At 48.2% G+C, this 22,513-nt stretch overlaps 1 protein-coding gene across 1 annotated transcript in view; it reads right to left on the minus strand.

The window, feature by feature from the left end:
• The window catches only part of LOC102247521 (putative serine protease 47), a gene marked incomplete at both ends in the record, with an annotated part of 22,437 nt that extends 1,147 nt beyond the window's left edge, over positions 1–21,290 (minus strand). The window contains 4 exons of the mRNA XM_014530703.1: positions 8,182–8,422; positions 17,188–17,354; positions 19,525–19,802; positions 21,107–21,290. Of these exons, the coding sequence (XP_014386189.1) occupies positions 8,182–8,422; positions 17,188–17,354; positions 19,525–19,802; positions 21,107–21,290 (870 nt within the window). The remainder of the gene's footprint in view (positions 1–8,181; positions 8,423–17,187; positions 17,355–19,524; positions 19,803–21,106) is intronic.
• Between the last annotated feature and the right edge of the window lie 1,223 nt (positions 21,291–22,513).

A 22,513-nucleotide genomic window follows, 5' to 3' on the forward strand; every position in this document is an offset into this window, starting at 1 on the left:
GTTCTGGGTCTCTCTGACCCAGCTGCAGTTTGTTAGGTAATCTTCAGATTGCAAAGGGCCAGGCCTTTCATATGCAAAAGCCTCTGTGCACAGCTTGGGTGGGGCGGGGTCTCAGGGAATCAACAGAGCAGAGCAAACAGCTATGGCTGATCCTCAGCCCTGCCCTAAGAGGCCCCGGGTCTCAGTGTTTTGCGGTAACGCTGCAAGCACCTCTGAGAGAAAGCCACCCTTGAGTTCCGACCGATGCCAGACAGTCCAGTTTCTCCCCGTATGGGTCTGGGTCCCCAGAGACCAGCCCGGAACTGGAGATCAGAGCAGGAGTGTGTGTCTCCCTCTCTATTGAAAAAGACAACTGCGTCCTCAGTTGCCAGCCCTTTCCGCACACGCCTCCGTACCTCTGCACTTTACTTCCGCACCTTCTCTGAGTCTCAGTGTGCTTTTCTCTTTCCTTCTAGTTGTAGAATTTCCACTCAGCCAGCCTTCCTGTGGTTCTGGATGATGTCCATTTTGTCTTTTAGTTGTATTTTTGAAGTGGTTGTGTGAGGCAGCAATTTCCGGTGTTTACCTATGCCGCTATCTTGGTTTTTCTCTCTGCTTTGAAACTTTTAAAGCTTTCCATTGCTCTCTCCGTAAAGATCCCACTTCTAAACTAGACCTTGTCTCATGCAACTTTCTTCAGTATCTGTGCTCCAGCAGTACTGGAGTTACTAGTAATTTGTTTCCTGAGGTAAAACCTCAAAACATTAAAAATAGAACTGCCATATAATCCAACAATCCCATTCCTGGGAGGGCATCCCTGTATTGGGGAGGGGATTTTGTACTAGATGATGACTAACTTCTCCTCCAACGCTAAGCTGTTGGGATTCAATGAATTGGTGGCGGTGGGAAGCATATGTAGCTAAACCTGGTGTAATAGAATGGATTATTGTTCAGCAAATAGTCATTTAACTCCCTCTCCTTCTTGAGACAGAGGATAATTTTTTAGTCCCATTGACTTTAGGCTTGGCCTTATTACTTGCCTTGCCCAATGAAATATTGGACAGCGTGGCTCTTTAGTTGTAGTTTTGAATGGTTGTGTGAGGCAGCAATTTCCAGTGTTTACCTATGCCGCCATCTTGGTTTCTCCCCCCTTGTGTTTTATTTTAAATACTAGAGGCCCAGTGCATGAATTGGTGCACCAGTAGGGTCCCTTGGCCTAGCCTGGGAGATCCGGCTGAAACCTGCTCTCTGACATTCCCTGAGGGGTCCTGTATTGCGAGAGGGTGCAGGCGAGGCCAAGGGACCCCACTGGTGCATGATTAGGGCTGGGGAGGGACATAGGAGGGCTCCAGGGTGTGTCCAGCCTGTCCTGCTCAGTCCTGATAGGCCAGACCCCAGCAGCAAGCTAACCTATGGGTCATAGCATCTGCCCCCTGGTGGTCAGTGTACATCATAGCGACTGGTCAACTGTCTGCCCCCTGGTGGTGAGCAGTTGAGTGGCCTTAGCATATCATTAGCATATTATGCTTTGATTGATTGAATGGCCGACCAGACGACTGGACACTTAGCATATTAGGCTTTTACTATATAGGATATCTCTTAAAATGTGAATGTATTGCTATTCTGAGGAATGTTAATCACTTACTTGTCACCTAAGAATCAAGGGTTCTAAGAGTTAAGAATACTAACTAATTTGAAAGAAATTGTATGGTTTTGGTAATAGAAAGTAAGAGGTATGGAGATGCATTTTGAAGGGGGCAAAAAGAGAGTTCTGAAGCTGGTTATTTCTGAATGGTAAGAAGGTTTCTGAAAGTTGTGGAAAGGTTTGTAAAAATTATAGAAGGGTTGTGAGACTTTACCACTCATAATAGAGGTAATCTTTAAATAGTATGTTTTTCTTTTATTCTATTAATCAAGTTTTCTAAATGATTGATGGTAGACTCAGACTTCTACAGCAGTTTATAATTTCCAAAAACTAATGTCAAGCAGAGCTCATTTTACATAAGCCTGCAAGGCCCTCAGCTGGATCCTGCCCACCGTGCGTGCAGAGAAGCCCCTACCACCTGTCTGGGCTGACAGTGATGGCTCTCCCTGAATCGGAGCTATGTCGGCACCCACCACGTTCATGGAGAACTTGTTATGCCTCTTCCAGGAAGTCCTGCTATGAGTCCGATGGGGTGCGTCTGGGCTTTCATAGGGCCAAGGCCTCCCTACCTGAGTTAGAGTAGGAACAGCTGACATTCAGGTGACCCTTCACAATTGATGGTTATTCATAACACCAGGAACTAGGGATCGACATCATCAACAACAGCATCCTAATTCTACAGATGAAGGGAAGGCACACAGAGGCCAAGCAGCTGGCCCAAAATCCCTCAGCCAGGAGCCAAGTCAGATTTGGCATCTGCCTTGGATGCCAAAACCCTGCTCTTTTTACTCCACTTTGCTCCTTGTGTCATTAACCGTTATATTTTTAGAGGCACCTTCTATTATAAAGTTGCCCTTGAAGTGGTATAAATGGAAAGCTCCAGCCATTTTGCCTCATGGGTGAAGCCATGGAAAGTAGAAAGAAATGTGGCTGGTGATCCTATGCCCTTAATGTGGACAGAACACTTAGCACCCGACTGCACATTCTGTGGTTACTTGGTGAGTGTGTTGACTCACTGGCTCATCAAACATCTGAGAGGAGGTATTGCATGACGACCTAGACTCCCTGGTAACACACAACAACCTAAAAGCCCTGGGCCCGTGAGCTGTCCCCCAGCTCTGTCTTCACTGAAGGGGGTGTCCTCATACAGACACAGCCTGGGAGCTGGCTCTTGCCCTGGGTTTCTGAAAAGTTTCACTTAATCTTGAGGGGAACGCTAGGATGCCCTCTGCCTCTGAGCAAAGGCTCTGGTAGGCTAGGTCCCTTGGGTTTTCTCTAAATCCTGCCTGTCCCCACCCTCTTCGTTGAGAACAGGAGAGAGAACACACTAATCTCTTGGATCAAAAGGAGAATGAAATGCCTAATGCTCCAGCTGCGGGATCAGAGCGTGCTCACATAGCTCTGAGGGCTCTTGGCTGAGGAGGCGCCTGCATGAGGTCATAGACAAAACCTTCTGACACCTGTCCCCTTGCCACTACCTCTTGTGTCCAGCCTTGAACCCACTGAGCCAAAGGATCCAGGGACCAAATATGTCCCTCAGGCATGCATTTCCCATCTCTCCACTAGGGTTTCCTTGTTGTGTATCTGCAAATCTGCCTCTCATCACGCCTCCCGTGGGCTCCCCTCAGCCGCACATGGTAGGTGTGATGTGACCCTCACCATGTCTTCCCGTGGTCACAGCGGGAAATTCTTACATATCAGGCGCTTACTTATTTCCAGCACTTACAGTTTAAATCACTTTCCTCTTAAAATTATTCATGAGCCTATATTTTAAAGGGCGCATTTAACTAACTGCTGTTGAGGTCATGGACCTAATGGGAGGCCTGAACAAGGCACGAGGAAGAACAGCCCCCAGTGGAGAGCAGCGGTGGAAGCAGCTCACCTGAAAGGGCTTCTCTCCCTGATGCTGGAGAGGGTGGCATTTTGTTGGGAATGAAATCTCTCCTAGAGCACTGAGCTCTAAGCCGCAGGGAAGACGGCGGTGCCTTTCTCCGTATGATCGTTCAGTGTGTGTAGGAGGATTTGAGTCGTGTAACAACAAGCTGTGCCCTTTCCAAAAGCTGAAGGTGCCGTGGCCCCTGAGCACAGGGACGGCAGGGACGGCGGTCGCGATGCCGGGACACCGTCCTAACCAGACACTCATCACTGAGGGCGTAGCAGCCTGACCTCTGGATGCTTCAAAAGCATGAACAAGAAGACGATTTACAGAAACTTGAACTCTATTTAGAAGAACAGAATTAGTATAGTGAGGCCAACACACAAATGGTTAGAGCCTAAGAACTGCCCCTGGAGAAGGGGCCTTTTCCTTCTTGTTCTTTCTCACACCGTCACTTTGACAAGGGGGGGACCCTCAGTCTTGGTGCCTTGGTTTGTTACTATGGAAAAATTCCTCAGGGAGTGGCTTTACTGTGATTCCGTCATTCCTTCTCAGTAGTTTGTTCCAACCTCACCCACCATGGCTATAGAATATGTACAGACTGTATTTACCTGGGGTCCAAAAATGGAAACAACTAGAAAATTAGTAATGTAATATTACTTGCATGTTTTATTTTCAAACCTAGATATGTTTTAATTTAAATAATGCCTTCTAGCCCTAACCGGTTTGGCTCAGTGGATAGAGCATCGGCCTGCTGACCGAAAGGTCCCAGGTTCGATTCCGGTCAAGGGCATGTACCTTGGTTGCGGGCACATCCCCAGTAGGAGGTGTGCAGAGGAAGCTGATCGATGTTTCTCTCTCATCGATGTTTCTAACTCTCTATCCCTCTCCCTTCCTCTCTGTAAAAAACAAATAAAATATATTTTTAAAATAAAATGAATAAATAATGCCTTCTACACAGCACTCAAAGCTGGGTTTCCAAATTAGAATCTAAAATATAAGGAACCTCAAACGTTTCAACAATTTACAGTTGTGAAGAATCCTACTCAAAGAGAATCCTAACCCTGCAGACAGATCTTATCTATTGCTGTGCAATAATTACCCCCAAACTTACTGGCTTAAAAAAAAACAAGAAACATTTACAGTGGTACTCAACCTTCCTAATGCCTCGACCCTTTAATACAGTTCCTTATGTTGTGGTGACCCCCAACCATAAAATTATTTTCGTTGATACTTCATAACTGTAATTTTGCTACTGTTATGAATCATAATGTAAATATCTGATATGCAGGATGTATTTAGGCGACTCCTGTGAAAGGGTCGTTCGACCCCCAAAGGGGTCGCGACCCACAGGTTGAGAACCACTGCTTTAGTATCTCTGGCAGTGTTTGTGGGACTAGGACTTGGGAGCAGCTTGACCGTGTAGGCCCAGCTCCAGGTCTCTTATGAGTTGTAGTCAAAGTGTTGGTGACGGCTGCAGGGATCTGAGGGTGTGCGTCACGGACAGAGGACTCGCATGACTGCAAGTTGCTGCAGGTTGCTGGTGTGCGGCCTCAGTTCCTCTCCATGAGTACCTCTCCACAGGCTGCCCGAAAGTCTCCCTGATATGGCGCTGGCTTCCCAAAGAACAAACGTTTTGAGAGTCAGGAGCCAGGTGGACGCTACATGCTTGCTAGGACCCTGCCTCAGAAGTCACATCGCATCACTTCCACTCATTCAAGGGGAGGGGATTAAGCTCCACGTGTTGAAGGGAGGAGTATCAAAGGATTTGCCGACATGCTTTGCAACCATCGTGGTTTACAGGTAAATGCAAATTATTTTAAATGTTTACAGCTGATTTGAAGTACGATTTATACAAAGTAAAATTCCCAGACCTTCATTGTGCAGCTCAGTGACTTTTTACGTGAATATATTCCTGTGCAACCACCACCTAGATTAGATAAAAATATATAACGTATCCAGCTGCTCCGGATGTTTCTTCATGTGAATCGGAGAATGTGTGTGAACCACACGCTGTCTCGGTAACTCACTGACATCCAGGGGCCTACGCAACCCTTCCCGAGACCCCATAGCTGAGTTTACCACCAAGGGAGAGAAGGTCCATCTTCCTCCTGTTAGAAATCGGTGAGCTCTAGTGCCAGGCGCACAGCTACACATAGTGGCATCACCCTGGTGGCTCTCCAGCCAGAGGCCGGCCAGGGCCAGGGGCTGCCCGAAATGCCCACGCAGGGGTGGACACTGGGAAGACACTTTCTTGAGGCCTCCCAAGACCACCTTGGGAAGGGAGTCCCGGTGCAAAGTCCTGGCTCAAGCCACTGAGATCTCGGTGTTGACAGGCATGTAACTCTAGTTGTGGCCGCCGAGGGTGCAGGATATTTGGGAAATGCCAGAATTGGAAAGAATTTGCACTGAACAATTTGAATGGCACCTGGTCCATACTGGTGGCACTCGATGGGAGCTTTCCCACTTTCTCAGGGATTCTGAAGGCTGGACTGGGTGCACTGTGAGGCCTGCTGGGGTCCTGATGGCTGCACCAAGAGCCTGTGTCAGGCTGATTGGTGGAAAGGATGACCTAGGAAGTGGTCGGCAAACTCGTTAGTCAACAGAGTCAAACATCAACAGTACTTCTTCAAAATAGACTCGCCCAGGCCGAAAACCGACTTCTGAGCATGGGCCACGAAGTTTCAATCGCAATGTACACGCGCGCCCGCACGTGGTATTTTGTGGAAGAGCCACACTCAAGGGGCAAAAGAGCCGCATGTGGCTCACGAGCCACAGTTTGCCGACCATGGACCTAGGGCATTGCCTCAAGGTTTATTGCCGGCCACTAAGTCCTGGGTTAGCTAAGCAAAAAAGGTGACACCACGGTCCAACTGCGGGAAGTGTGTGGACACCTCTGGGCAGGCTAGAGGGAGCAGTTTCACATGAGGTTGGGGGCCATGGAGGTGGGAAGTCGGGTAAGTCCCTTCAGATTGGGAGAGTAGGGCCATGGGGGCAGGTGAGGAGGTCTGAGCACTGCCTGCCTGAACCTGAGCTCTCAGTCTGGTTTTCGGCCTCCTCTGTCTGCTCCCGACCTACTCTCCCAGGCCCCTCCCCACATCTCAGAGCCCACGATACCACAGGCTGGAGCCCCCTTCCTCCTGGTTGGGGTCATGGACCCTAGTCTAACTCAATTGTCCTGGGAACGTCCCTCCACCTCCACTGGGAGTCGGTCCTCCTCCTCCAAACCCCGGGACTGGTGTTTCTATCCATGACCCTTGCTCCCCTGCACTGCACACACCTGGAAAAATGTCTTATTTCCCATTATGGGCTGAACTGTGTTCCCTAAAATCCATCTGTTGGAGTGCTGGCCCCAGAACCTCAGAATGGAGGTAAGGTCTTCACTGGGGTGATTACATTAAAATGAGGTCACTAGGGTGGGCTCTAATCCAATCTGACTGGACTTTAGGACACAGACACACAATAGGAAGGATTCTATAAGGACACAGAGAGAAGATGGCCCATCCACAAGTCAAGGAGAGAGCCTCAGGAGAAACCAATTCTGCTCACACCTTGACCTTGAACTTCCAGCCTCCAGAACTGAGAGATGATAAATTCCTGTTGTTTAAGCTGCCAACATGCCCTTTATCTATTACTAGAGGCCCAGTGCATGAATTCATGCACAGGTGGGGTCCCTCGGGGTAGCCTGCAGAGATCGGGCCCCAGTTCTCGCCCGAGCCTTGCAGCCCTGCAGCTCCGCCTGGCACCCCTCCTTGGCCTGGTGCCGCCACCTCACCTGCTCCACCATCCCGCCTGTGGGGTGATTGATAGGAGCCAGGGCCACCCACCAGGCTCCCTCAGCACCTGGAAGCCAGGCGGCAGCCCCCCCGCCCTGCCACTGCCACTGGTCACTGTCTGCAGACCCCCACTTGCACCCGCTTTGGCCTGGTGCCACCTGCTCACCTGCTCCACCATCCCGCGGCAATCCCACTCTTGTCAGGGCCCATTAGGGCTGATAGCACCTCCACTGCCACCCGCTGCCAACACTGCGCTGCCCATGCCCGCCGTGTTCCTAGCCGCCTCCTGGTGATCAGCGCACATCATAGCGAGCAGTCGTACTCCCAGTCTCCTGGTGGAATGACTGACCAAGGGGACAATTTGCATATTAGGCTTCTATTATATAAGATTTGTGGTATTTGTACCAGTAGCCCACACTGACTGATATGCTGCCTTTGAAGGCCTGTGTGCTCCCCCCGCAGGAGCAGAATCTGAGTGCGGACACCCTGCTCTCTCCCCAGCTCAGGACTGGCTCCCTCAGCATTGCACCCCTGCCTTCCTCCTGGGACAGTATCCTTGCCCCGCCCCCTCCTTGCCCACGGAGTTAGATGACTGACCCCAAGGGAAGAGTGAGTACTGAGGTGCAGGAGAGAAAACTGGGTCTTGATATGGGAGGAAAATGACTCTTATTTGTTTTTATTTTTTCAGGCTTGGTTTGGGGAGTGACAGTTGAGGGACAGGAAAGCCAAGGAGAAGGAAACACACACTGAGAACTGGAGGGTGTGGGGGAGGGGAGACAGGGAGCCTGGGGCCTGAGGCAGACAGCAGGGGCAGAGGGGCTGGGCGGGTCACTGCAGGGCCTGCCACCGGGCCCTGAGCACAGACAGCAATAGGAGCCAGGTTTGGGGAGGCAAGAGGGCCGTGCCAGGCCCCGGAGAGCCTGCAGCCTGCAGAGGCCCGTATGGAAGTTGGGTCTGAGGAAGAGCAGCTGTGGGATCAGGAGGAGGTGTGAGCCTCTGGATCTCCCGGATCCAGTCAGCAAAGTAGGTGACATTGGTGAACACACTGGGGTAGATGGGATGCCGGCAGTCCAAACCCCAGCTGGCCAGCCCTACCAGAACCCAGGCATCGAGGAGGTCACAGACGAGCGGGCTCCCGGAATCACCCTAACAAAGAAAGAAAGGAGAGTTAGTGGGACAACAGAGACTAAGACACCAACTGGCCAGGTGGGGCTTGTGAGTCTCCCCTGTCCAGGCTACCCTAGGTTGGACCTCTGTGAAAGTCCAGATACCAGTGTCCCACTGCAGACCCCACCAAAGTCACCCTGATGGGCACTGGAATCAGCTCAAAGAGCTTTTGATTGACCCTCAAGAAGATCTTGGATCTAAATCTATCAACACAAGGACCCCATCCTCTGCCCCTGGACCTAGGGATGGCCCAGAGGCTCAGGAGAGGGACCGCCCACAGCCAATAGGAGATAGCTGCATGCCCAGGACCCAGGAAGGCTGGCCTGCGAGCTGAGCCCGGAAGCTGAAGCCTCCAGGGACCCTAGCTCCTGCTGCACCCTGGGCTGCAGTAGCATATCCCCATTTGGGTCCTCTTCTCTCTTTTTTTTAATTGTTGATACTATTATGGGTTGATTTCTGAATTCTCTGTTCCATTCCATTGGTCTAAATGCCTCTTCTTGTGCCAGTATCAGGTTGTTTTGATTACAGTGGCTTTGTAGTATAGTTGGATATTTGGTATCCTGATCCCTCCAACTTTATTCTTCTTTCTCAAGATTGCTGAGGCTACCTGGGGTCTTTTTTGATCCCACATTAGTTTTTGGAATATTTGACCTAGATCTGTGTAATATGCCATTGGTATTTTAATAGGAATTGTGCTCAATCTATAAGTTGCTTTGGGTAGTATGGACATTTTAATGATGTTAATTCTACCAATCCATGAACATGGTTTATTCTTCCACTTGTTTGCATTTTCCTCTATTTCTTTTTGCGATGTTCTGCAGTTTTCTGAGTACCAGTCTTTTACCTCCTTGATTAAGTTTATTCCAAGGTATCTTATTTTTTTGTTGCAATGGGATTGTTTGCACTTTGGGATTGTTTTTTAGTTTCTCTTTGTGAGAGTTCATTATTGGTGTACAAAAATGCCATCAATTTATGGATGTTGATTTTGTATCCTGCTACTTTGCCAAAATCATTTATTAATTCTAGCAGTTTTTTTGGTGGAGTCTTTAGAGTTTTCTATGTACAGTATCATGTCATCTGCAAATAATGAGAGCTTTACTTGCTCCATTCCAGTTTGTATGCCCTTTATCTCTTCTTCCTGTCTGATCACTCTAAGACTTCCAGTACTATGTTGAATATGAGTAAGAAAGCAGACGTCCCTGTCTTGTTACTGATCTTAAAAGAAAATCGTTTAGTTTTTGCACATTGAATATGTTGCTGGCTGTAGGTTTTTTATATATGGTCTTCTTTATGGTGAGGTATGATCCTTCTATTCCCACTTTGCTAAAAGTTTTATCATAAATGGGTGCTGGATTTTTCATATATGGTCTTCTTTATGGTGAGGTATGATCCTCCTTCTATTACTTTGCTAAAAGTTTTATCATAAATGGGTGCTGGATTTTGTCTAATGGTTTTTCTGCATCTATTGATATGATAATGTGATTTTTATCTTTTATCTTGTTTGTGTGATGTATTATATTTATTAATTTGTGAATATGGCACCAACCTTGCATTCCAGGCCAAATCCCACTTGCTCATGGTGAATGATCTTTTTAATGTATTCCTGGATCTGATTTGTTAATATTTTGTTAAGGATTTTAGCATCTATGTTCATCAGAAATATTGACTATGATTTTCTTTTTTGTGGTGTCTTTATCTGATTTTGGAATTAGGATAATACTGGCCTCAAAAAAAAAAAAAAGCATGCAAGTGTTCCTTCCTCTTGGATTTTTTTGGAATAATTTGAGAAGGATAGGTGTTAGTTCTTCTTGAAATGTTTGGTAAAACTCTCCCGTGAAGCCATTTGGTCCAGGACTCTTGTTTGCTGGGAGATGTCTGATTACTGTTTCAATTTCATTAGTTGTCATCTGTTTATTCAGGTTTTCTGATTCTTCCTAATTGAGTTTTGAAAGATTGTATGTTTCTAGGAATTTGTCCACTTTGCCTAGGTTGTCAAATTTTTTAGCAAATAGTTGTTCTTAGTGTTTTCATACCATTCTTTGTATTTCTGTGATTTCAGTGGTTAACTTCTTCTCTTTTATTTCTGAATTTATTGAGTCCTCTCTCTTTGTTTCTTAAAGAGTCTGGATAAAGGTTTATCAATATTGTTTATCTTTTCAAAGAACCAATTATTGGTTTCATTGATCATTTGTATTGTTTCTTTTAGTTTCTATGTCACTTATTTCTGCTCCAATCTTTATTATTTCTTTCCTGTGCTTACTCTGGGATTACTTTGTTCATTTTCTGGTTCTTTTCTACTTCTTGAAATAGGCCTGTAATGCTATGAACTTCCCTCTATGACTGCTTTCACTATGTCCCATAGATTTGGGGTTGTTGTGCGTTCATTTTTATTTGTTTACTGGTAATTTTTTATTTCTTTCTTGATCTCATTGGTAACCCATTAATTGTTTAATAACATGCTATTTAGCCTCCAGGTGTTTGACTTTTTTGAATTTTTATTGGAGTTGATTTCTAGTTTCATGCCATTGTGATCTGAGAAGATACTTGCTATGATTTCAATCTTCTTGAATTTGTTAAGACTTATTTTATGCCCTAACATGTAGTCTATCTTTGAGAATGTTCCACATGCCCTTCAGAAGAATGTATGTTCTGCTGCTTTGTGATGAAATGTTCTATAAATATCAATTAAGCCTATCTGTTCTAGTGTGTTGTTTAAGGTCTCCGTTTCCTTGTTCATTTTTTGTCTGGAAGACCTAGCCAATGATGTCAGTGGGGTGTTGAAGTCCCCAACTATTACTGCATTGCTGTTGACATCACTCTTAAAGGCTACCAATATTGTTTGTTTGTTTTTTAATCCTCACCGAGGATATGTTTTCATTGGTTTTTAGAGAGAGTAGAAGAGAGAGGGAAAGACAGAGAGAAATATCGATGTGAGAGAAACACATCGATTGGTTGCCTCCTGCATGCATCGTGACCAGGGCCTGGCCTTCCTGGACGTTCTTTGGTGCAAGCCAATGTCAGACACTTTCCACATCTGGCATATCTGTGCAAAGCTACAAGTGATCCACAGTGTGTGGCTGCCTTAGCTAGCGTCAGCTGCACACGGGAAGGACTAAGCTATGATTTAAGGCTAGCCTTTAGCAGCATGGAGCACAGGGGTGGGTTAGCTAATGTCCCAAGGCACCCTGAGATCTGCCTCTGCCTGCCTCTGCCTCCTGGCCTGATGCCACTCTTAGTCACTGGAAAGGCTCAGTTTCTTGGAATCAGGATGATGAGATCCCTGGATCTCCTGTGAGGAAGAGATGCCATTTATACTTCAGGGGAGATGGTGTCTGTGTTTCCCTGCCCCAGAGCCACAAGTCTGAGTCTATCCCAGATCTTCTCCTTGACCTCAGCAGGGCAGAACCCCTAGTAGCAGGAGGGTTGGGCCTCCCAAGTTCAGAGGTTGGTTCTGCCAGAAGCCAAGAGGGTGTTTCTATTGGTTCTCCCACAAGGGGAAGTGCCAGTCAGGTTCCTGGGAAAGTGGGAAGAAAGACCCTCCTCAAAAGCCAGTCACTGACCCTCCCCTAAGTCTGCCCAGCCTTATATGGACTGGCCTATGCTGCTGTCTCCTCAGCAGGGCTTAAGATGCAAGGTGGAGTGAGCAGGATTCCAGAGGGTGTGGTAGTTGGTTTTCTCCAGGCTGATGCCACTGGGAGGGGCTTGCTCCTCTCAAGAAAAACGTCTGCTGTAGTATCAGAGGATGACCCGGCACAGGGATCCTGGCAGCTGCTCCTCCATGTCTCTCAAAGCCACCCACTCCAGACTCTCTTCAGGTGACTCAAGTCCGCACTGCTCTCCCTCCACCAGAGCCCAGAGTGAGTGACTGCAATATAAAATCTTGTGTGTTAGCCCTTTAAAAAGTGGCTTTTTCTCCTTGGCCAGCAAAAACCCTGCTGCCTTTCAGAGCTGGGTGCTACCTGGGGTCCTGTTCCTGGCTCTGGCGCTCTGAGCTGCAGAGCCCCGTCTGGGGTCTAGGCTTCACGCCTCTCAGGGTTAACCTCCCACTGCTGAGATATCCCTCCCTAAACTTGGTCTGCTCCCAGGGGAGTGGGCCAGCACTTCTCATGTCTCCCACTTCCTACAAGTCTCAAGATGGCCTCCTCTGCCAAGGGGTGATTAAAAGTCTCCTCTTCAGGGAGATTTTTCCCCAATTTTGTTTTATCTTCAGTTTGGTTCAGGGAGGAGGTGTGCGAAAGATCCACCTACTATGCCACCATCTTCCTTTTTCATTCATTTTGGCATTTGGTTTGCTACCAGCTTCTATAGAAAATGTGTATGTTGAAGCCTGGTGGAGGCAACCTGCATTGATGGGGGAGTGGGAAGGGGTCTCCAGAAAGCTTATGGGGCTTACTGGGGTCCTGAAAGTCTATTAGGGAAGGACCACCTGGTTGGAAGTCCCCTCACTTCATTGGCCAAAGGAAAATGCTCGTCCTCTGGAGGTGAGGGAGCAGGGACCACAACTGAGCTTGGCCACTCTTCCACCCGCCCATCCAACCTGCACGGGGAGTATCTGTGGCAGTCTCTGCACTTGAGAGCACAGGGGTGATAAAGTAAGGCCCCTCCCTCATTGTGCTTTGTAAACAAGCCAATTAGCCCACTATGGTCAGATGTGACAACCAGCCATGGAAGGGATGGGGGCAGGGACCGGGAGGGTATCTCATCTGGTGATGACATCAGGCTTTTCTGAGCTGATACTCTAAACAGGAAACAACCTACATTTCTGATGCAGGAGCAGAGGGAACAGTAAGTGCAAATGAGGAAAGTGGACTTGCCAGGTGGATGGGAGAAGGAGCAGCGAGGCTGGCTGTGTGGGGAGCAGGGTGTGCAGAGAGGATGTGGGTCACAGGGCCTTATACCAAAGGGGTTAGGTTTTCCCCCAGGGGAGAGCTGTACTCGGGGGTGGGGAGAGGGTGACCTGACCTGTCCAGGTGTATCCTTCTGCTGTGCTGGAGAATGGACAGTGCTGAGCATGAGTTAAAGAGGGAAGACCAGTCAGAAGTTGACCCCAGGGGTGAGAGGTAATTGATGGGGAGTGGCCAGGGTGCTGGGGAACAGTCAGATTTGGGATAATATTTTGAAGGAGGAGCCAAGAGGACCTGTCAAATCTAAGCCTTTCTCACCAACCAGTCAGAAGGTGCAGAGAGAGTAGGGAGCAGGCTGAGCATGGGGCCCTGGGATCGCCAGCATTTCATGGTTGGGGTGGAGGTGGCCAGGAGCAGAGCAGAACAGCTATTGAGTTTGGGGCCCAGGTAAGGTGAGTGAGACCTCTTGATGTGCCGAGTGAGAAGACTCAGGACAAACTTGCTCTGGCAGGAACAAGGCTGGTGGAGACGTTGGCCACATGGCTTGGGTGGTATGCTGGGGACACAATGGGGTAGAGTGGATCAGAGACTCACTGCTGTCCCAGGAGTCTTTTCAGGGGGAAAAGGCAGAGAAGTTGGGCAATAACAGGAGGAGATTTCTGCTGTGAATTCACACAATGTTCATGAAAGGGAGAGACAGGGGACATAGCAGGAGCTCTGGGCGCCCAGAGCTCAGGAGGGGTCAGCTGGACATGAGACTCGGCAGAGATGAAGGATGAGGGGTGCAGGATGCAGGACTGGGAAGATGAGCAGGTGCTAGTCTGACTGCTCCAAAGCTCTTGGTGAGATAAGAAGCAAGCTCCCCAGCTGGCAGATAGGGCGGGGGAATGGTGGCTAGAAGAAGAGAGAAGGGTTCTTGCTGTGGTTGGCAAAGAATGACCCCATCCCTGGAACCTGTGATTATGTTACCTTATGCAGCAAAAGACACTTTGCCAGTGTCATTGAACTGGGGGTTTTGAAAGAGGAAGGTTACCGTGGATCATCTGGGCAGGACCAATATAAACCCTAGGTCCCCATGAGGAAAGAGGGAGGCAGGAGATCAGAGTCAGAGAAGGTGATGTGACAACAGGAACAGAGGCTGGAGTGATGCTTTTTGAGGAGGAGGAGGAAGAAGCCAAGAGCCAAGGAATGTGGGCAGCCTCTAGAAGCCAGGAAGAGTAAGGAAAAATCTCCCCTAGGGCCTCCAGAGGGAACCAGACTCACCCACACCTTGATTTTAGACTTTGGACCTGCAGACGTGTAAGATGATAAATTTCTGTTGTTTTAATCACCCTGTTTGAGGTGATTTGTCACAGCAGCTCCAGGAAACTCACACTTGGGGTCTTCTTGGACAGTGAGACTGCAGCATCATTGCCTCAGCTCTTCCCTTCAGTGTCCCCACTCCCAGCTGCCTGAGGACAGGGGAGAACCTGGTCCCTGTCTAAGGAAGTGGTCCCTGTCCACTCCAAGCCTCAGCGACACACATGGATGGGCTATGTGGTTGCCTAATGGCAATGGATTCTGGGCCAGTCTAGGAGAGTTTGCAAAGGCTCCAATAGCCTACTGGCCCCAGGGGAGCCTTCAGAAGGCAGAGGAAACATCAGCACTCACATATGCCATGCACCAGCTTAGAGACAGAGCTAACTGTGTGTGTGTGTGTGTGTGTGTGTGTGTGTGTGTGTGTGGTGTGTGTGTGTGTGTGTGTGTGTGTGTCCAGTAGGGCAGGGCAGTGAATTCCACCTTGGTTGAGAGGACAGGTGTAAGACAGGCCCAGAAGAACAAGTATAACTCAGATAGAGAGGCAGACCAGGAAGGAAAATGAAAGCCAGCACTTGTTAACCATCTATTAAATTCCAGGTACCAAACCTTAACAAGAGGAGGCTCTTAGCAACCCCATTTTGTGGGTGAGGAGACATAGCTACGGTCACAGTGCCAATAAACAAGAGATTGAAGACGGGAACCAGGTATGTCCTGCCCCACAGTCCTAGCTCCAAATCACCTTGTGGTCCCAACTCTCCTTAGAGCTGTTTCTGAGTGCCCCATGTAGGGGGAGGGGCACTTCAGGGGAAAGAAGGAAGCCCAGAGTGGAGGATGGGGTCCAGAGCAGGTGAAGATGAATCTATAAGATGAATCCAGTTGGAATCTCAAGGACAGGCTGTGGTGACCTAAAGGCTGAGGGAGGAGGGATGGATTCCCAGGTGTCTAGCACATTTGTGTCCTCAGCCTGGGAAGAAACTAGAGGAGGAGCGGGGTCAAGGGGCAGACAAAGTGCACTGGCCCTGAGCTCCATGGGGATGGCCTTTGCAGGAGAAGGCAGGCATAGGACAAGACTGGAAGGGAGATTTAGGGTGACTGCCATATGGGGACTCAGGGGCTGAGCCCTTTGCTCCACCTCTGGGTGCAGCTAATTGTGAGGAGGATGGGCCAGGGCAGAGAGCCAGCAGGTCCATACCATTAGCTATGGACTGGAAACCAAAACCTCTGGGTCTACCTTCTCCAGAGGGCAGGTGGCCAAGTTTCCACCCTCTGACTCAGCAGCTCACTGGGCAGGACTGAAAACAGCTGTCCACAAAGACTCCCCATGGGCCAGGTGCATCTCATCCCTCCTGTCTGCCTTTCCTGAGGCTGTCACAACACCTCACCATAAACTGGCGGCTTACAAGAACAACAGAAATTTATTTTCTTACAGCTCTGTGGAGGCCAGAAGTCTGTAGTCAAGTGTCTCTGTGTCTTTCCCTCTTCTTATATGAACATCAGTCACTGGATTCAGGGCCTGCTCTAAATTCACAATGGTCTCATCTCAAGATTCTTCATTAATGACAACGGCAGAGACCCTATTTACAAGTGAGGTCACATCCTGAGGTTCCAAATGACATGAATTTGGAAAACACTATTCAACCCTCTACAGCAGGGGTCCTCAAACTTTTTAAACAGGGGGCCAGTTCATTGTCCCTCAGACCGCTGGAAGGCCGGACTATAGTTTAAAAAAAAACGATGAACAAATTCCTATGCACACAGCGGCGGCAAAAACACCCGGCGGGCCGGATAAATGTTTTAGTTTGAGGACCCCTGCTCTACACCATCCTTTCAACAATTCGGTGAAGGAAGCCTCGAGATCCACACTATGAAGGAAGACACTGAGGTTACAGGGAAGAGACATGTAGTAGAGCAAATATAAAGTTAAGACACAAATGATGAACAAATGGGAATAAATTCCACTTATGTAAAATTTGGAATCTAATCTAAGGCGTTAAAAGTGAAGATGGTGGTTCCCTGGGATGCTGGTGAAAGGAAGGAGGCATGAGTGGGGCATGTGTCAGTATGTGAACATTCATTAAACTATATACTTAATAATTACATATTCTTTTGAATGTACATTATATTTCAATAAAAATTTTAAAATATGCCTTAAAAATAGATGCTGTTTGCCCTAGCTGGTTTGGCTCTGTGGATAGAGTGTTGGCCTGCGGACTGAAGGGTCCTGGGTTCGATTCCAGTCAAGGGCACATGCCCGGGTTGCAGTAAAGGGCGTGCAGGAGGCAGCCAATCAATAATTCTCTCTCATCAATAATGCTTTTATCTCTCTCTCCCTCTCCTTTCCTCTCTAAAATCAATAAAAATATTTTTTTAAAAAATAGATGCTGTTTGAAGGCCTTCCAGCAGACACTGTCATGGGGGATGGGCATAAGAAGGGACTAGCCTGGGGGACACTGCTGAGGGATGGAGCCCAGGAAAGACATGCAGAGGGAGGAAACGGGAAGTACCAGGGGTCTCACAAAGGGAGTAGAGACAATACAGGCTTCCCTGGGGAAACTGAGGACTGAGCTCAGGCAAAGGAAGAACAGAAATGGCCTCACTCACTTGGCAGATGGCTTTTCCTGTCAAGATGTCCCCAGCACACAGCATCTCCTCGTGCACAGAGTTGGTCTTGCCTGTGCCAAGTCTTTGTCCATATAACATATTACATAACTTGTTCTCAATGAGACCCACCTTGCCCTCCTGGAGATGGAAGGGCGGGAGTAGTTGCTCTGTGAGAATAAGGAGATCAGTGAAGTGCACTGTAGCCTAGCTGGAGAGACCAGGCTACTCTGAAACCCCACTCTGTCTTAGTGCTAACCACTGCCCCCTACACACGAGGTTTTCTCAGCACAGCTGAGCATGCAACATGGCTTCAGTCTTCTACCTATCCTCTATCACTCCTGTCCTGTTTCTCAAACATCTTTAAACTCATCCTATTCCCTCCACCTCTCTCATAACAATAGACCATACCTCTTCCAGTCCACAAAGATAAAAGGCAAATCCTACCAACACATGCCATTCACTGGGGTTTAGCAACCATTCACCAACCCACCTACCCTTTCATGACAATCTCATACATTCTCCATTTTTCTATAATGAGTCTTTCCCCTACTTCCATCTACGAATTCCTCCATTCACCTACCCATCTTTCCTCATATCCGCATCCATTCACTCACCCTTCAATCTACTTGCTTATCACTCACCATTTCATCCATCCCTCTATCATTCTCCTACCCATCCTTATCTCCATCTATCAATTTATCTGCTCACTCCATCTATTCACCAACCATCCACCCACCCATCCATCTTCCCTTCTACCTACGCATCATCCCACCTACACACACCCTATCCATTGTCTCATCCAGTCACTCACCTATTCATCTCTCTTTCTGCTGGGTATCTTTTAGACACTAATGATACAGGGAAACATATTTGTTGGGGGATACAGGGTAAGTGATGTAAATTTAATTATTTTACATCTAATAAGTAGTGTGAAGGAAATAAAACAGGAAGATGTGATAGTAGGGATTATCTATTTTAGCTCACATGATCAAGTACAACTCCTCAGAGGAGGAGCTGAGTTGTAAATGTAAAGTAGAAATGAGTCATGCAAAGATTATTAGGGAGAGCCAGTGAAGCAGAGAAGATAGCCAAGGTCAAGGCCCCGAGATGAGGAAGACCTTGGCATGTTCAAGGCAGGAAGGAGGCCTTGTGGCTGTGATGGTGTGTGTGAGGGATGCAGTAGGAGATGAGGCAGAGAGTGATGGGAGCCAACGTCATGCAGGGGCTGATAGCTAAGGTATAGAGTTTGTATTGTTTTCTAAGCACAAATAACAAAGCACTTAGGGTGCTGAGGGGGATAGTGACACGGCTCATGTTTTAAAGCAAGTAGTCAGCTGTGTAGAGACTAAAGCAGAGAACACAAGGTCAGAGCTGGAAGACCAGTCTGGAGTCTATATTCATATAACATATTTGAACCAGGGTGGCAGCAGTGAGGTAGCTACCAGGTGCCAAGCCCTGTGGCACAGATTGTGATCTCACAACAAGTAAGATGTGGTTCCTTCTATCAAGAAAGAACCAGACTGTGTGTGTGTGAATTGCACATGCATGTGTGTAGTGTGTGTGTGTGTGTGTGTGTGTGTGTGTGTGTGTCTGTGTGTGTGAATACATGGTCTGTACAAAATGCCTGTAGCACCTCTGTTGAGAAAGACCATACCAAATTATGACCTTACAAATAATTACAAATATATATTACATTTCCCTTTACACCATGAGCATTTCTCCAAGTTACTAACACTCTTTTCTTTAAAAAACACTCTTGCCCATAAGTCTTTGCCTATATTTCTCCTTTCAATCTAAAAAAATCACACTTTTTTTCTGTGTTATTCAGTTCACCTAATAAGGCTATGAAGTAGACAATTTGCCAAAGTGAAGTTCTGAGAGGTTCTTAAGTGGTGATCATTCTAACTTGATTATGCAAGATCAGAAGCCAGAAGCCATAAATGTGTGTGTGTTTTCCATTTTTTCCCAAGCATCTTCTCGGGTCATGGGAAAGCTGGGTGCTGGGCAGTGGCCTGGAATGGGACAGGGCCCCAGCATGACCTTCGAATAGAACCAAGTCATCTCAGATCTATGGCTGATTAAAAACCTTGAAATCAAGAACCATGAAGACTCTAAGAACCCAGATTCTTGATGCCAAATCTCAAATATCCTTCAGAATCACACACTTTTCAGAACTAGAACTGGAATGGTCCAGGCCTTTGGAAAAGAGGCATAGAGGGCCAAGCACCAGTGGCGTCTTTGTGTGGGGACATTTCAGTCTCTGCTATTCCTCCCTTTTCCCTTCCTCCCTCTCCCCCTCCCCACTTTCATCCCACAACCTCTCCCACACCCCCTCACTGTCCTCGCTGAGCATTCCCCAGCCGGTTATCCAGCAGGACGAGTGGCGGCTAGGCAGCATTCCAGGGGCTGGGAGGCAGGCGGGGCTGATGTAGGAGGTGAAGTTCACAGGCAGGTGCAGTTGCAACATGGCTATGTCGTCACCGAAGGGGTGGAACTTCTCAAAGTCTGGGTGCATGATAATCCTGTTCACAGACATCTTCCGGGCATTCTGCGTGTGCTGGTACAGCTGGGTGCTTCCCAACAGAACCTGGTAGTCCTCTGGGGCACCGGATTTACTGGAGGGGGAATGGCCCACAGTCACCGTCACCTCTGAGTGTGTGGGCCAGCTCTCTCCCCCTGCATCCTTGTCTAACTGCCCACATTCCTGTGGAACCTTCTGTCCTACATGACCCCTTTCACACTGTCAGGAGCCCTTCTTTCCTGAGGCTGGTTGATAGTCTACTCACAACCTCAGGGCACGTGGCTTCCCCATCACACCCTAGAATTGAAGGAACAGAGATTCCTAATGCTAGAAGTATCTTAGGTGGGACCCTCACATCAGGCTTTGGCTCAATCCTAGCTCTAACCTGACCCTTCTCAAGTCTCCCGTGACCTACCTCCTGGCCCAAACACTTTCCCTGCCCTTCCTTTATTTAAACACCTTCTCGCCCAAGGGCTGCTTGTTCAATTGGTGAAAAGCACTCACAAAAGATGTGTAAATGAGCAAATGAGTGCAGGAATCAAAACCTCACCTTGTTCCCTGAACACAAGTGATAAAGCTTCCCACCTTCCTGACTGTTCACATGGTTCATCCACCTGGAAAGCCCTTCCCTGTGCTCCTCATGCCCAAAACCCTTCTTCTCAGGGGAGCCCCTCTTGCTCCACACCCACTGAAGGCTGTGCTCCCTCCCTCTCCCATGGGGTCAGCCCTTCCCACCCCAGGTTGGGCTTTCTTTCCTGACAGAATGGAGGCATGGTGGGGTAGGGTCTTGCCACCCCCTATGCCACAGAGGGTGTCACATGGAGTGTGGCACAGAGAAGGTGCCAATAGGACTCTGGGCTCTCAGAGCCAATTGGTACATGAGCTCCAACTCCCTGACTTAGGCTGTGATGCCTCTGCCTCCTTGGGCTCCTTCCTTCTCTGTTTAGAAACTAGGCACCAGAAGGACCAGAGGAGTTAAGATTCCTGAGGGGCCGTGTCACTCTCTAACGTCAGAGAGTCCCACCTCCCACCCACTCAGTCTGGCACCACAGTTCCTCCCAGGCGTGCACTTTTGCTGAAGTGATGAGAATTGCCTAGTTGTTGGCTGTCCTTGCAACCCCAGGCCCCTACCAAGTCAGGAATACGAGGGCATTAAGGAGAAGCCATTCTCTGAGGCAGCAAAGCGCCGGTCCACAGTGTATGGCAGCTTGGATGGACACTGCCAACCTCTTGCTGGACAGGCACAGGGGCTCAGGATGAAAGATGAGGAGGGTCTGGGCAGGTGACTGGGGAAGACATTCCAGGTTATGAGGACATTCATCACCCCTTTATTCCTCTTCCCCTGTATCTTCCTCCCCTACCAGTCCGTCTGCTGCAGCCCCAGGAAGGAGGACTCACTTGAGAAAGCAGTGGGCAGTGGACACCAGCCAGAAGGAGTTGATGAGGACTGCTCCGCAGATGTGTGTGTTATGGTACAGCAGGCCGGCCTGCCATGGCCACTGGCCAGCCACCACGTCCTGGCCACCATAGATCTTCCCCATCACCTTGGGCTTCCCACACACTGTGGAGAAATCCCCCTGGCCTATGGTAGAGAAACTGGTGGTATTCCAAATGCCACTACCAGGGAGGCCCTTCTCAACCTCACACGTGGGAAAAGCAAGGCCGAGGGTCAAGTGGCCTGGCAAAAGTCACAGGACTGCCTGGACTCTGCCTTCACTGGCTGCTGCTAAGGACTGGGCAGCAGAGCACAGCTGAGCAAACCCTGTAGGGCTGGACAAGGGAAACATAGGTGGCCACAGCAAGCATCTACTGGATGACAGATACCTCAGAATGGGCCTTCCAAGGCTCACATATCACAGACCCTATTTCCCCAATAGGACATGCTACACACACTCTGAAGATCAAAGACCTAAAGGTCTCAGAGGTTAACAATGTGCCTTGCTCAAGATCGTGGCTTCTAAGTGTCTGTGCCCCCCCTGCCGCCCCCACCTCACCCCAGTCTCTCAGGCTGAGAGGTTCACAGGCAGGAGTCTGGTGCTGTGGGATGTGGAGAAATGCATTCCCCCTCTATGACTCAAATTCTCCATTTCTGAAAGAAGAGGAGGTAGCACTGTTGGGGCTCCTAAATTTATAAAGCAAATATTGAGGGACATAAAAGGGGAGATTGACAGTAACACAGCAATTCTAGGGGATTTTAATGCCTAATTGACATCAATGGATAGATAGATCATCCAAACAGAAAATCTACAAGGAAACAGCAGCCTAACATGGCAGATTAGACCAGATGACTTTAATTGATATTTTTGCAGCATTTCACCCCAAAGCAGAAAAATGTACATTCTTTTCAAACACACATGGGATATTTTATAGGACAGACCACATATTAGGATAGAAAAAGAGTCTGAATAAATTTAAGAGCTGCTTCTCTGAAAAGATTAAAAAAAAATTGATAAAGCTTTAAACCAGACTCACCAAGAAAAAAAAAGAGAACCTAAATAAATAAAATCAGAAATGAAAGAGAAGTGACAGCTAACACCACATAGATGTGGGAAACCACTCATTGTCTTCACTAGCAGAGAAGTCCAAACAAGGATCCCAGAACACTGGTGAACCTTGAACCCATGGCAATGGCCTGAGTTATGCACAGATTGTCTAGTCCTGAAAATGGGGGCTCAAGCTACTTCCTGATTAAATAGTCTCAGAGTAAATCCTTCTAATATTTACTGACCTTTAAGATAGTCTGTCTGCTACTGCAATTGCCTGCCTAAGGGCTTTATGTGTAACCAAAGTTGAATAAAAGGCTGG

The sequence above is a fragment of the Myotis brandtii genome, unplaced genomic scaffold, assembly GCF_000412655.1.
Source record: "Myotis brandtii unplaced genomic scaffold, ASM41265v1 scaffold7614, whole genome shotgun sequence".
NCBI classification, from domain to species: domain Eukaryota; kingdom Metazoa; phylum Chordata; class Mammalia; order Chiroptera; family Vespertilionidae; genus Myotis; species Myotis brandtii.